Here is a 13,227-nt window from a genome sequence, read left to right on the forward strand (position 1 = left end):
ATTCTGTGCTCACGTTTCAATCCAAGACAGTGGATTAACCGGTTTGAGGTCCTCCACGGGTAATTAACCCAATTCTGCTTGTCTGTATCTCCCTGTAGCTTATCAAGAATTGTGCTAAAATGAAAACTGATTCTATTAGCACCTTTACTGCCATCAAATAAACTACAGACTAGTCATTAATCCTGATGGATAAAATAATTACACCCTGAGAGTACAGATCAAGATCAGCATGATGGGCACACTGGCTGGAAGACTTCATCTGCCGTGAAACTGAAGAACAATAAATAAATCTTCAAGTATGAGCAATGTGCTGTTGATTTTTAATGTCATCTTGACCTGAAAGTACTGGCAGTGCTCACTTGAAAGATTGGGAATGAAATGTCTATTTCCTGTGTTAGGTCGGCCCCTAGAGGTGGCGCTTCATATCACTGACAACCTAAACAACTGAGGCATAAAGGCCTAAATGAATTAATATTTTAAAAGTATGTTAAATATTTACTTATTAAAAAATAAAATAAAATGCCAATTGTCTGACTTAATACCTATCTTTGAACTTTAAAAGCCCATTTACTTAACCTATCATTGTGAAGTCCAGTAAAAAATAAAATAAAATACAATAAAATAAGCTTATTCAAAATATAAATCTTATAGTAAAAAATAAAAAAATAAAATAAAATATAATATATACACAATAAAAATAACAATAAAAAAAAAAAATAAAATAAAAAATAAAATAAAATAATTAAAAATAAAAAAAAGAAAATTTAAACAATAATAATATAAAATGCCATTTCCCATTGCTATTCAGTAAGCTAGAAGACCATTTTTAGGCTTTTAAAACAATTTACTTACCTTATCATTGTGTAGTCAGGTAGAATGACTTTCTTTTAGAAGCGGACTGTAATAAATCACTCTTATCTGTGTATGTACTGGAAGTGGCTGTGGCAGAGAGGTTGGGCTGCTCGGGTAACCATGGCACAGTTGAGACTATACCCCTGGAGTCCAGAGAACCATAGAGAGAACAGGCTGTGCTCTTATTTGTGGATATTGCTGCTCCTAACCTCACCCATGCTTGTATCTCAGACACATATCAGCTCAGGACAAGGGCACTCTGTTTAAGAGAGCTGTTTTATAGACCTGAAAGACGCAAAAAGCAGAGATTAAGTGATAGTGGGTAAGTAAATGTTTTCTTTCCCTTCTTTTCAGCATTCAAACACCAACCAGACTGGCAGCATTAAAGCATTTGATAGATTTACAGTCTTTAAAGTCAAATTGCCTCAGGAAAGTGAAGTCAGTTATTAGGTTTGACATCTTGTCATGTAATGCAGTGACATTCAGACAATTTTAAGCACGAAGTTATATTATACATATACAAAACAAAAAAATATATATACATTATATATGAGTATTTGATAAATCACTCAATATCACCAATCACTAATAACCTCCCATACAACATTCACACATCATGGATGGATGGAAAACCACAGGGAAGACATTCATGCCACAGCTGGTGCTGAAGATTGTTGGTGGGAAACAAATTAAGCATTTTACTAATGGGAAAAAAAGGTACAAAACAAAGAATAATAAAAATAAACAAAATAATTAAATGTATTAAAAGGTTTTATATTTTTTAATTATGTATAATATATTTATTTTTAATTTAGAATTGTTATAATTAACATATTGGCAGATTATATAATAATAATAAACTTGTAAACATTTATTATACTTAAATTTACAGCTCAGGCTAAATATAAATATTGCTAAAAAATATTTTAATTGTTATTTATTTATATATTTGTTATTGTCCACAGCACAAATGGTGCAGGATATATATATATATATATATATATATATATATATATATATATATATATATATATATATATATAAAATAAATAAAATGCCATTTAACATTGTTATGATATTTACCATTACACATTTAATATTATCAATAATAAAAATATACAAATACATTTAATATTATATATAGTCCTACAGATCATCTTAAGGTAACAAACTGCTCGGAGCACAGACACAGTCCACCTAACAGAGTCACAGATGGAGATTCAAGCAGAAAATCACCTTCTCATGACCTGGAGCATCTGAGACCAGTTGAGCACACAGAAAACCTTTTAGATGCCCTCAGACAGGTAATAAAAAAAAATCAACTACATCAAAAACTACACTGACCGTTAAATGCAATATTCAACTGACAAACTCAGTAATTTTGAAAGACTTAACCATTGTTTACCACTGTGTGATCGTCACTGACCAGTTTTCAGATGACTTAAGAGGTCAAATGGTTGCACTGTCCGCGGAACTGAAACCTGGTACTTACCAATCAAAATACCAGCTCTGTCCAGGGTTCTGAAATCCACTTCCCATTGTTTACTAGAAGGAAAAAATGTGCTATATAATCTGAAGCTCGTGCAGAAGATAGCTGGATGCTAATGGTTTGGTAATGATCCAGGTTCCTGACAGACGGTGTGTGACGGCACCATGTGGAGATCGATCACGATCCTACATACATCTGAAGTCCACAATCAACATGAGTTACACAAAACAACTCATGCAAAATCCTCATATTACGGAGGCACAGGTAAGACATAATGTGCATGCTGTCTTTAATCAAATCGAACAAACACTACTGTCCAAAAGTTTGAGGTCAGAAATTGTTCATGTTTTTAAAAGAAGTCTCATCAAGGTTGCATATATTTGCTTAAGTATACAGTAAAAAATTGTAATATTGTGAAATATTCCTACCATTTAAATTTTAGTTTTCTATGAATATGTTGTTAAAATGTCATTTATTGCTATGATGCAAAGCTGAATTTTCAGCATAATTACTCCAGTCTTCAGTGTCACATGATCCTTCAGAAACCATTCTAATATACTGATTTGCCGCTCAAGAAACATTTCTTATTATTGTCAATGTTGAAAACAGTTGTGCTGCTCCATATTTTTGCGGAAGCTGTGATACCTTTTATAGAATTGTTTGATGAGTAGAAATAATAAATATTCTATAAAATAAATTATTATTAATTTGACATTATAAATGTCTTTACTGCCATTTTTTCTGGAATAATTATTAATTTATTTTAAAAAAAAATGTACTGACCACAAACTTTTGATAGTGTATGCTAAATTAAAAATAAAATCTCTAAAACCAAATTTTACTCAACATGTCCAGACAGAGGAGCCAATTAAATTCAGTCCAGAGTTCTGCCTCCTCTCGTCCGTCTCAGAGGAACTGCAGGATCTGGAACCACAAACATTCCAGATCATCGAGGAGGAAGTGACATCACTCGATCCGTCCCGATCAGGAACCATCCATCAGTCAGAACTCACATGTCTCTTCCTCAGACTGCAGCTCCCTCTGAAGCTCACTACATTGGCCTGTATGTTCCAATCCTTCAGTAACACCACTGACCCAGAGAAGGTACTGGAGATCACTTATCAAGCAGAACCTCTGGGAATCACAGCAAATAATATTATTTGAGTCATTATTCAATTTCGGTTGCATATGCATTCAGCAAAAATGAAACCCAATGATTAAATCAGAAATCTTAACTTGAATGCTGAATTAATTGTTCTCATTTCATATACAAGTTTCATATTACACTACATTATTAACATGTTTGTTTGTTTGTCATAGAGACATTAGTTGTATGGGGCGTGGCTGTAGAAAGCGCATAAAAAAGGAGTAAACGTTTATGGTCTTTAATTCCAACTTCAACATAAAGAACAGGGGCCCGTTTCAATAAGGAGGTTCAACCGACTCCGAGTTGAAACTTGAACTCTGAGTTGACTTACTCTGAGATGGGAAACTGAGTTTTCGGGTTCAGAACAGCTGAATTGTGTAAGTTCAGTCAACTCTGACTAGGTTGACTGAGTTTAGCACGTGCACAACGACTATGAAAAGCCATGATCAATGGAGCTCTGAAATTATGATTCACCATGGCAACAGCTCCCGCCAAAAAGCCATCTGCATACTTCAGACTTAATACAAGTTTAATTCTTATCACTGTTATAATATCACAGGTGAAAACTGGCAGAACGGTAGGTTATTGAACTAACAGGCTATTCATTTTCATGGTATCTCACTGGCAAAAAAATAAAATAATAATAATTGAAGTGCTTTTTTCTTATTTGACAAATGATCTGCCAATAGGGTAAGAAAAATAGGGCAGTGGCTATTTGCACTAAGTGGAATTTACATACTTTCTTAACGATATAAGTGCAAATAGCTCTAGATGGTATTTACACTTAGTGAAAATCATGATATATTCTATTTACCATGTAAAAGTAGCAGTTCTTTACAATAAGTGTAACTTTATACTGGCAGATACATATTATTTGCACCGCAGTATTGTTGTACATTAACTGGATGCAATAATAACAGTGTAAATTATTCTCATTTTTATCATTATTAAATACTCATTAGGCACTTTACTTCCACTTTTAGAACATTTTCTTCATTTTTATTGAAAAATTCTAATGTGATATGTGATGGGGAAAGTGAGAAGATTAAGCTCGGCAAAAGCCGAATTTGAACCTGGTCAATCACATCACAAGCTAGTTCTCCGCACCCAACATGTTACTGCCTACACTACTGATACCGCTATACAGACCTGTCGTATTTAACCTTGTGTGACATTGGAGGGTGGAGCTACTGTAAATTTGCACCCACACACTCCGAATAATCTGGTTTCCATTTGCATTAAGATTATTTTTACTACCACACTGGTAGATAATTTTACTTAAGTAAAACGCACTTAATTTACCACGGTAACTGACTCTGAGTTTAAGTTACCTCTCTTTCAGAAACGGGCTTGACCTACTTTCTAGCGTTTAACAAACCTCCCATTCTGAAATGGAAAACCCTCACTTCAGGGTAAACATACTCAGAGTTCTCACTTAACCTCCTTTCTGAAACAGGCCCCAGGAGAGCTAAATGGCATCAACACACATCTCCCATTTCAAAACTTTAATCCAGGACCAAGAACAGACAGAAACTGAAGGCTTATAAAGACAGGGAAACAAAGGAGCAAACGAGATGATTAATCAACACAGGTGAACAGAATGAACTAATATGGGGAACTAAGGGAAGCTAGGTCAAAGAAGGTAGAACAGAAACACAGGAAAATCTAAACCAGAACAGAACATAAACGTGACCTTATGACAATTAAAGCATATTTGTACTGAAAATAGATTTAAATGTATTCCTGCAAAATAATATTTTTCTTTTCTCTTTAGATTTTGAGATGAAACGTAAAAATGTTGTAAAAAATATTTTGTAAAAACAATTTATTATAAACTATTATTTATAATAAACTATTATAAACAAAATGTAAATTTTGAATATAAAGTAAAAAAAAAATGATGACTTGTTTATGTTTTTCTGGGATTTACCGGGTTTTCCATTTTGTAAAAATATATATATATATATATATATATATATATATAGATATATATAGATATATATATATCATATCTATATATATATAGATATAGATATAGATAGATAGATAGATAGATAGATAGATAGATATAGATATAGATATAGATATATATGAAACGTGACGTAAAGTTTTTATGTGGTTCAGTTCAATTTCTGAGAAATTTTTGATTTTCAAAATAAAATGTAAACATTAAAAGATCAATTTATACTATTTCAAATTATAGTTAAAGTGCTTTTATGCATATATTGACTTCTATAGGAATTATTTTCATAAAAGTTTGTCATTTTTATGTAAAGTGATTTTTATGTTCTATCATGTTACATGCATTTTACTCACCTTGTTGCTTTGCAGGTGCACTATCAAGACTTGATGCAGTTCATACAGAAAGCTGTACAAGAAGAAAAACAGCAAAGTGTTGAGGTCTGTCAAACTACCCAGCATATTATCATTTTATACTGTCAGCAGCTTTCTGAAATAAAAATTAAAAAAAAAAAACCCTTTTGATGGATGTTTTTAAACATGATCCTTCCAGGGCGAGATCTGGGGTGGGTCAGTGGCCAGTACTGACCTGGAATCAGTGAGTGACAGGAGCGATGCCAATGCAGAACAAAGAGAAACATGGCTTCAGAGGTTCCAGAAGATGGAGATGGCCTTACAAATGTGTGACACCCAAAACGCAGGTATAAAACCCATCACACGAATACAGTTCGTCTGAAGCACATTTTAAAGTGATTTAAAACACTGTGACTCAGAGATGTTTTCAACACTGGTTTTCAGGTTATGTGGACAGAGACCTAGCCAAACGCCTGCTACAGAACTACAGCCTCATCTTTGATCTGAATCTGAGTCCTCTGAAGGTCAGCGAGGTCACGCGTAACACTCAGATAGAGGGCAAAGTTCACCTCGCATCAGCTCTGCAGAAACTGAAGGAACTAAACACAGCTTAACCTTTTTCTTAAACCGAAGCAAATGCTACAGCATTGCAGTCATCTTTAATAAATGCTCTGCCTGGGAAATATTAACAGTAACAAAAAAATAATAATAATAATTAAATTTTTTCAACATTGAAAACTGAGTGACGCTCATATAAACAGGTCATGTTTGCTCCAAAAATCTACACACACACACACACACACACACACACACACAAAAATAGATTCTATTTTGTAAAACAAATAAAATAAAATGAATCCTAAAAGAATCGTATCTTAAATATATAAATAAAAGTTCCTAAGAATAATCGTAATTTTCTTTAAGCAAAATATTATTTCTTATTTTCCTTTTGATTTTGGGGTGAAATGAACCTGGACATTTCTTATCAGTTTTAATGCCATTACCTTCCCCTCACTTTTCTGCAGTTTAATTTTTCATTAATCAACTGCATTGTATTAAAATTTACTACTAGTGCTCCAGTGTGTATACTAGTCATTTCTAGTCTATCATTTTAATATTCAAGTAAGAAATTGGTGCAAAAACAGGAATAAAAAAATTCTTTTGGTGCTCCAATCAGTGCTAATAGTCGTTTCTAGTCTATAATTTCAATATTCAAGTAATAATGTGGTGAAAAACAGGAATAAATGAGTACATACTGATTCTCTACATATATCATGTGATGTGATCTAAAGTATACTGCATTACTTTAACAATGTTTTAAAAATTAGATACTTACCCTGCGTCCCAATGTGAATACTATCCACCCTATCTGCCCTAAATAGTATTGAAAATTACTATATCACATAGATTTTAGGATGGATAGTATGCACATTGGGACGCGTGTTACAGGAAATACTTCTCATATGCAACACTGGAAACGAGCACAAGAGGGCGTTTCTGTAACAGAGTAAGTTTTACTTGTAACACATATTCTTACGATTAAAACAAAATAATTAAATTAATTAATTATAGTTTTACCTCGAGGAATATGCTCTTCCATGATCCATGTTTCTTCATTGGACTTAAGGACACCAAAACATATGTCACATCACCCATCAGGTGCTGGAAAATAGTAAACTGGGTTAGACTGAGGTTTGCAGACATCTGAAAAAAGGGACAATAGGTGTGTGTGTTTCTCTGACAGAGAACTTGGTATGTGGCATATATATATTATTATATGTTTTCAGTAAAGCCCCGAATGTTTTTATTACCACCATGCATCAATGAGTTTTCATGCCCAATAAAGTAATTTATATTAGAATTTAAATAAATAAATAAATAAATATCTCTCGACTCTCACGTAAACCGCCCACTGAGTCTAGTGCTTCTGACTGACATGTAAACTGGCCAACCATCGATGAGCGTCTGTACGATCCAGCCAATGATATGAGATCTTTTGGAGCCAGGTGGTTTGTTGGCGTGTAGTATTTACTAGATCAATTTATTTGAAAATTGAAATGGATATTTCAAAATTCTTCAAAAGAATAGACAACATTTAGACGCCAAGAAACAACAGCTTCAGGTATCTGTAACTTTTAATCATAGTATTATATTTCTTTTTCGGTTTTAAATTGTGTCTGATTTAACGTTACATTTTGAACATCTAACAGTTAACGCTTGCGCAGCACAGTCACCTTTAGGACACACACACCACACACACAGAGCGGTTATAATGTTTTGGTTAGCACGGTCTGTGGCAGACTTTTCGTGTCAGTGGCAACAATTCAATAAACAAGATAATAAAAAAGACACATTTCGCAAAGGAAATGGTTCCAAACAAAGCATGTTGTTGTGCTCTGCAGCAACACACAGCGGTGTTTACTGAATAAATTTGCTTGAGTAAATGATTCACTGACCCATTCATAAAAAGTTGCTTACTTTTTTTTCTGAATGAATCATCTGTTTCGAACGAATCCATTGATTAAATGACTGACCGACTCACTCATTAAGGCAGTGGCTTACCGCCATCTAGTGGCAAAGTACCATTCTAATTTTTTTCATAATTTCATATTTCTGTATTCCAAATTTTATATTTGATACATTAGCCTCATAAGATTATTTATGCAATTTGTAAGTGCTGTGTAAGTGCTCCTTCAAAAATATAAGTGTATAGAGCCCTGTGTTTATAATTATCCTTGCTTTTAGTGTTTGTGTGTGTATTATGTATGTGAGTGTATGTATAAAGTAAGAATAAGGTAGCCTATAAAATGTAATATGTGCAGGAAGAATGGGTGAAGTTTAATCTATTTTTATTTTTTTTATTATAGATTCTTTATTCACCTTTTTTTTAATCTATTCTCACAAAAATCATGCCGTTAAGTGAAGACTATTAAAACAATAATAGAGCTGAGCTTACTATTTTACCATGTCTTGGATGAGTCAGCAAGGAAAGAAGAGGCTTTAGAAGGTGAAAGGGATGATCTAGAACACTGCAGACAGGTCCAAAACACGTGAAGCTTCAGCAGTATACCTTTACCCAATTTGGAACACAGCAGAGAGCTTTTAATAAGAATTGGCTAAATGGATTTCAGTGGCTTGGGTATTCTGTATCCAGAAATTCTGCATTCTGCTTTTCTTGTCGTCTCTTTGGCAAGCATCATATCCGAAAGAGCAAAGACACATTAACAAGTGCAGGTTTCTCCAACTGGAAAAGGGCTTTAGAATCATTCAGAGAGCATGAACAAAGTAGCCTTCATAAAACAACTGAAACACTGGAGATATGAATGATGCACAGACTTCAGTAGAGGGTAAGGTTTATCTGCCAGACTGAATAACTTGAATCTGTTTACTGTAATGCATAAACACAGAGATAAAGTCCTTTGACCGGTATATCTTTGTAGAGTAAGAGTATGTCAGTGCACTGCTTAATGTTTGCTTCTTATCCCTGTTCTACCAGGACGAGTGTAGCCAGTCAGGCTTGATTGGAAAAGAAAAGAAAACTGAGAGACAGAGACAAAAAAAAAAGCGAGATAAAGACACAACATCAGCATATGTGTCAGGATACAAAGGATAAACTTAAAATAAAATATTTTAAATTTGTTTTTTATTGTTTTTGTACATTTTAAACAAGGTACATCTTTCTGATTTATTAAAATAAAAAGTCACATACATGGATTTTTCTGGGCTAAGCCCCGGATCTCCACTCACCCTAGAACCGCCCCTGTATATATATAGCTTACATGAAGACGGAAAAGGTTACTTATACACCTCCACCCTTTATCTGACTTCTCGTTTAAGCATTACGTATGGCTATTTATGTAAATTACACTGCTGTTGTGTCGATATAAAGATGGTTGTACTCTCAAATTTGTAGAGTAAAATAAAACACGCATTTCCAAACATGTCTGAAAGATCATTAAACTGTAGCACAATGATTAACCGCTTGGTGGTGAACAGCCGACACAAACAAATCACTATACGATGCTGTAAAAGACAAACTAGACTTTAAATAAAGCACAAACTAGATCTATATTAGTATTGTGAACGTGAAAGCGGTTTTAACGAATTTAAATCAGTTATTGCATTTAAACAAGCAGCTACGCACTTCAGCTTAAAGTGTAACGTTAGGCCTAATGTTAATAATAATTATAATAATATGATAATAATAATAATAATAATAATAATAGTTAACTTATTTTAGTAACTTATTTTTAAAATTAGAATTAAAAGTGCAGATCGTCTGTTTGTTGACGCTGCAATGCGTGATACCATTTATAATGTTGTTATATTTATTTGAAATCAGTTAACACTATCTATCGACTTTTTGAGATTCCCTGTTCAAAAAGATAGGATGTGTACTTACTGTACTTGGAAATATCTGCCTAGGGAGCAATGCCAAGATGGCGGCCGAGTGAAAGCAACGGTCCATACCACTGTGGCAATACCAAGACAACCACCCTAACATTGCAAACATTTGTGAAAATTTAAAAATTGAACTATGATTTTTAATTATGAACTATTAACTTCGATATTTTGGCAAACTATGAAACTGACACATAATTTGGGGGACAAATTTGTATTTTAATTCCACAAATTAATTTCCTTTAAACTTTTTTTAAATACATTTAACAACCAAATTAAGACTAAACAAAACAAAGTTCAGAGAATAAACAAAGTTTAATGGTTGTGTTCTTAGCAATCCCCCAACATCTGAAAACTCCCAGACATATTCATTTGTAGGTGTCAATTAACACCTACTTAAAATAGCCTATATGTGTCAAAAAAGTAACAGACAGAAAGGAAGTGTTTACATCCTATTTCATTTGCCAGTATTCTAGTGATTAGTGTAGTGTAAACTACTGAAGTTCTCTCACACACATGTAAAGCAGATGTATTTTTTTTATTCTGGGCCTGTATTCTTAAAGCTTCTAAGATTCCTCTAAGAAAGCTCCTAAATTAGCTTAAAAATTTCTATGTAGGAGTCTTAGCTTAAGAGCGATTCAGGACCAATCTGAGAGCAACTCTGAGCGAGGAAAAGACGAAAACTTTCATCTTTTGAAGACTGTGATTGGTTGGTTGTCCAAGAAGGAAATAAAAGACCACATTTAAAGGGTTACTACACCCCAAAATGAAAATTTAGTCATTAATCACCATGTCGTTCCAAACCCATAAAAGCTTTGTTCGTCTTCGGAACACAATTTAAGATATTTTGGATGAAAACCAGGAGGCTTGAGACTGTCCCATAGACTGCCAAGTAAAATACACTGTCAAGGTCCAGAAAAGTATGAAAAGCATTGTCAGAATAGTCCATCTGCCATCAGTGGTTCAACCGTAACATTATGAAGGGACGAGAATACTTTTTGTACGAGAAGAAAAACACAAATAACGACTTTATTCAACAATTTGTCTCCTCTGTCTCCCCCCACATCACATTAGCGACATATCGGAAAACACCTGCTGAACGCAAACTCTCTTCTCTCGCTCTTCTGTTTCAGCCACGCCACAAGGATACGTTTTGTATGTGTATTTACACTTTGATTTGAAAGAAAACAGCACATCCTTGTGTCGCGGCTGACACAGAAGAGCGTACGCAGTTTGCGTTCAGCAGGTGTTTTCCAAAATGGCGCTACGGTGATATTTTGTCCATTTTCTCCACTGCTAAAAATACTCTTGAGCCTCTTAAAAGTTCTCGTCCGTACTCCTAACAATTCTGGTCCTTAAGACTTCTTTTAAGGGTTAAGATGCTTTCTGAATTACTTTTTTCTTTACTAGAATCTTTTCTTTAATTTTAGGAGGAAACAAATTTTGTTACTAGGAGCAACTCTTAGCACTAAGATTTTTCATAAATACATAGGCCCTGGTGTTTTTGCTGAGTTTGTCATATAACTTTTCCATACTTGTCAGTTATTGCACTTTGAACACACAGGCCTAGAGACTTTTATACAACAAGCCCCCTAGACTATGCAGTGTCTTCAAAGAGAAAAGCTATTTTTTTAAAAACTGACGTGGAAAATGTGACGTCCATATTCTCTGAACTGTTCCTCATGGGACTCAAGGGTTTTTCACTAGAACCTTTAATTACAGTATGACATGCCTCAAATCATTCTCAGATAGTATACCTTGTGAGGAAGTGAGACAATCAGCCTTATGTTATAAAAATCTATGTCTGAAGTTCCTGAGTCCAGATGTCATTGTGTTGGGATCCGGCTGATTTCTTCTCTTCCACGGTATGTCCCTAGAAGTACTCATGCGTGTATATTCCAAAACAACTTCCTTGTAACGTGGGGATTTCCTCAAGCTGTCTGTTGAATCCAGACCTGGGTTTTTTTTTTCTTTTCGTAGGGGAGAACCCTTTAGCAGGGGTGGGATTCACCTGTGGTTGTAAAACTCTCAAGTTACATACTGTTTTGCTCTCCCTTTCTCACAGTGGTGAAATGTGTGAACTGTGTCAAATCATGCTGCCATTGTATCAACATTATTGTTTCATGAGCTTTGTTTTGCTATCACTTTTTTGTATAGACTATTGTTTTATATTATATGTCTATAATACTATATCAGTGTATAGTATTTATTTATGAAAGTGAAAGTCGTGACATTTGCCAAGTATGGTAACCCATATGCTCTGCATTTAACCCATCCAAGTGCACACACACAGCAGTGAGAAGTGAACACACCGTGAACACACACCCGGAGCAGCGGGCAGCTATATCCAGCGCTCGGGGAGCAACTGGGGGTTCAATGCCTTACTCAAGGGCACTTCAGTCATGGGTATTGAGGGTGGAAAAGAGCACTGTTCATTCACTCCCCATCCACCTACAACTCCTGCCAGCACCGAGACTCGAACCCGCAACCTTCGGGTTACAAGTCCAACTCTCTAACCATTAGGCCACAGCTGCCCCCATTTATTATACTATTATAGAAAAATAAAAAATTGAAAAATAATTCTAATATTTGTATTTTGAATTTATAATAACAACACTGTGCTATATAATACTTTATAATATTAATATTATTTATATACTGCAGTACACATTTACCCAAAAATGAATTGTCACTTTAGGACAAACCTTAATTTATTTATTTATTTTAATTATTTGTGCGTTTGAAAGCACTGCAAATGTCACTGCACTGCCACCAACACTAAATGTTTACATTCCCTCCAAAATGCAATGGCAGGCCTTAGTGCTCAGAATTTTTCTGCTTTAGTCACATCAGTAAATCACAGATGAATTATGATTTTCTGTTTTGCTAATGATGCTAAGGTGACATTAAATCCGGCAAGTACGCGAGTAAATAAATAAATGTCACTTGCAAGTAAGAGATAAACGTTTTGTCACTGCTGACATCACTCAATAGTGTTTTTGTTCTGGAGGAAGTGAAAGTCAAG

General features: G+C 34.3%; 1 protein-coding gene across 1 annotated transcript; it reads left to right on the top strand.

Moving 5' to 3' along the window:
* The first annotated feature begins 1,464 nt into the window (after nt 1-1,464).
* LOC109112410 (uncharacterized protein C1orf87) lies at nt 1,465-6,520 on the top strand. Its single transcript, XM_042750778.1, has 7 exons — nt 1,465-1,569; nt 1,997-2,156; nt 2,477-2,605; nt 3,197-3,445; nt 5,820-5,888; nt 6,001-6,148; nt 6,246-6,520. The coding sequence occupies exons 1-7, from the start codon at nt 1,469-1,471 to the stop codon at nt 6,413-6,415; spliced, it is 1,026 nt and encodes a 341-aa protein (XP_042606712.1). The 5' UTR covers nt 1,465-1,468; the 3' UTR covers nt 6,416-6,520.
* Nucleotides 6,521-13,227: the final 6,707 nt, after the last annotated feature.

The sequence above is a fragment of the Cyprinus carpio genome, chromosome B23 (genome assembly GCF_018340385.1).
Source record: "Cyprinus carpio isolate SPL01 chromosome B23, ASM1834038v1, whole genome shotgun sequence".
NCBI lineage: Eukaryota > Metazoa > Chordata > Actinopteri > Cypriniformes > Cyprinidae > Cyprinus > Cyprinus carpio.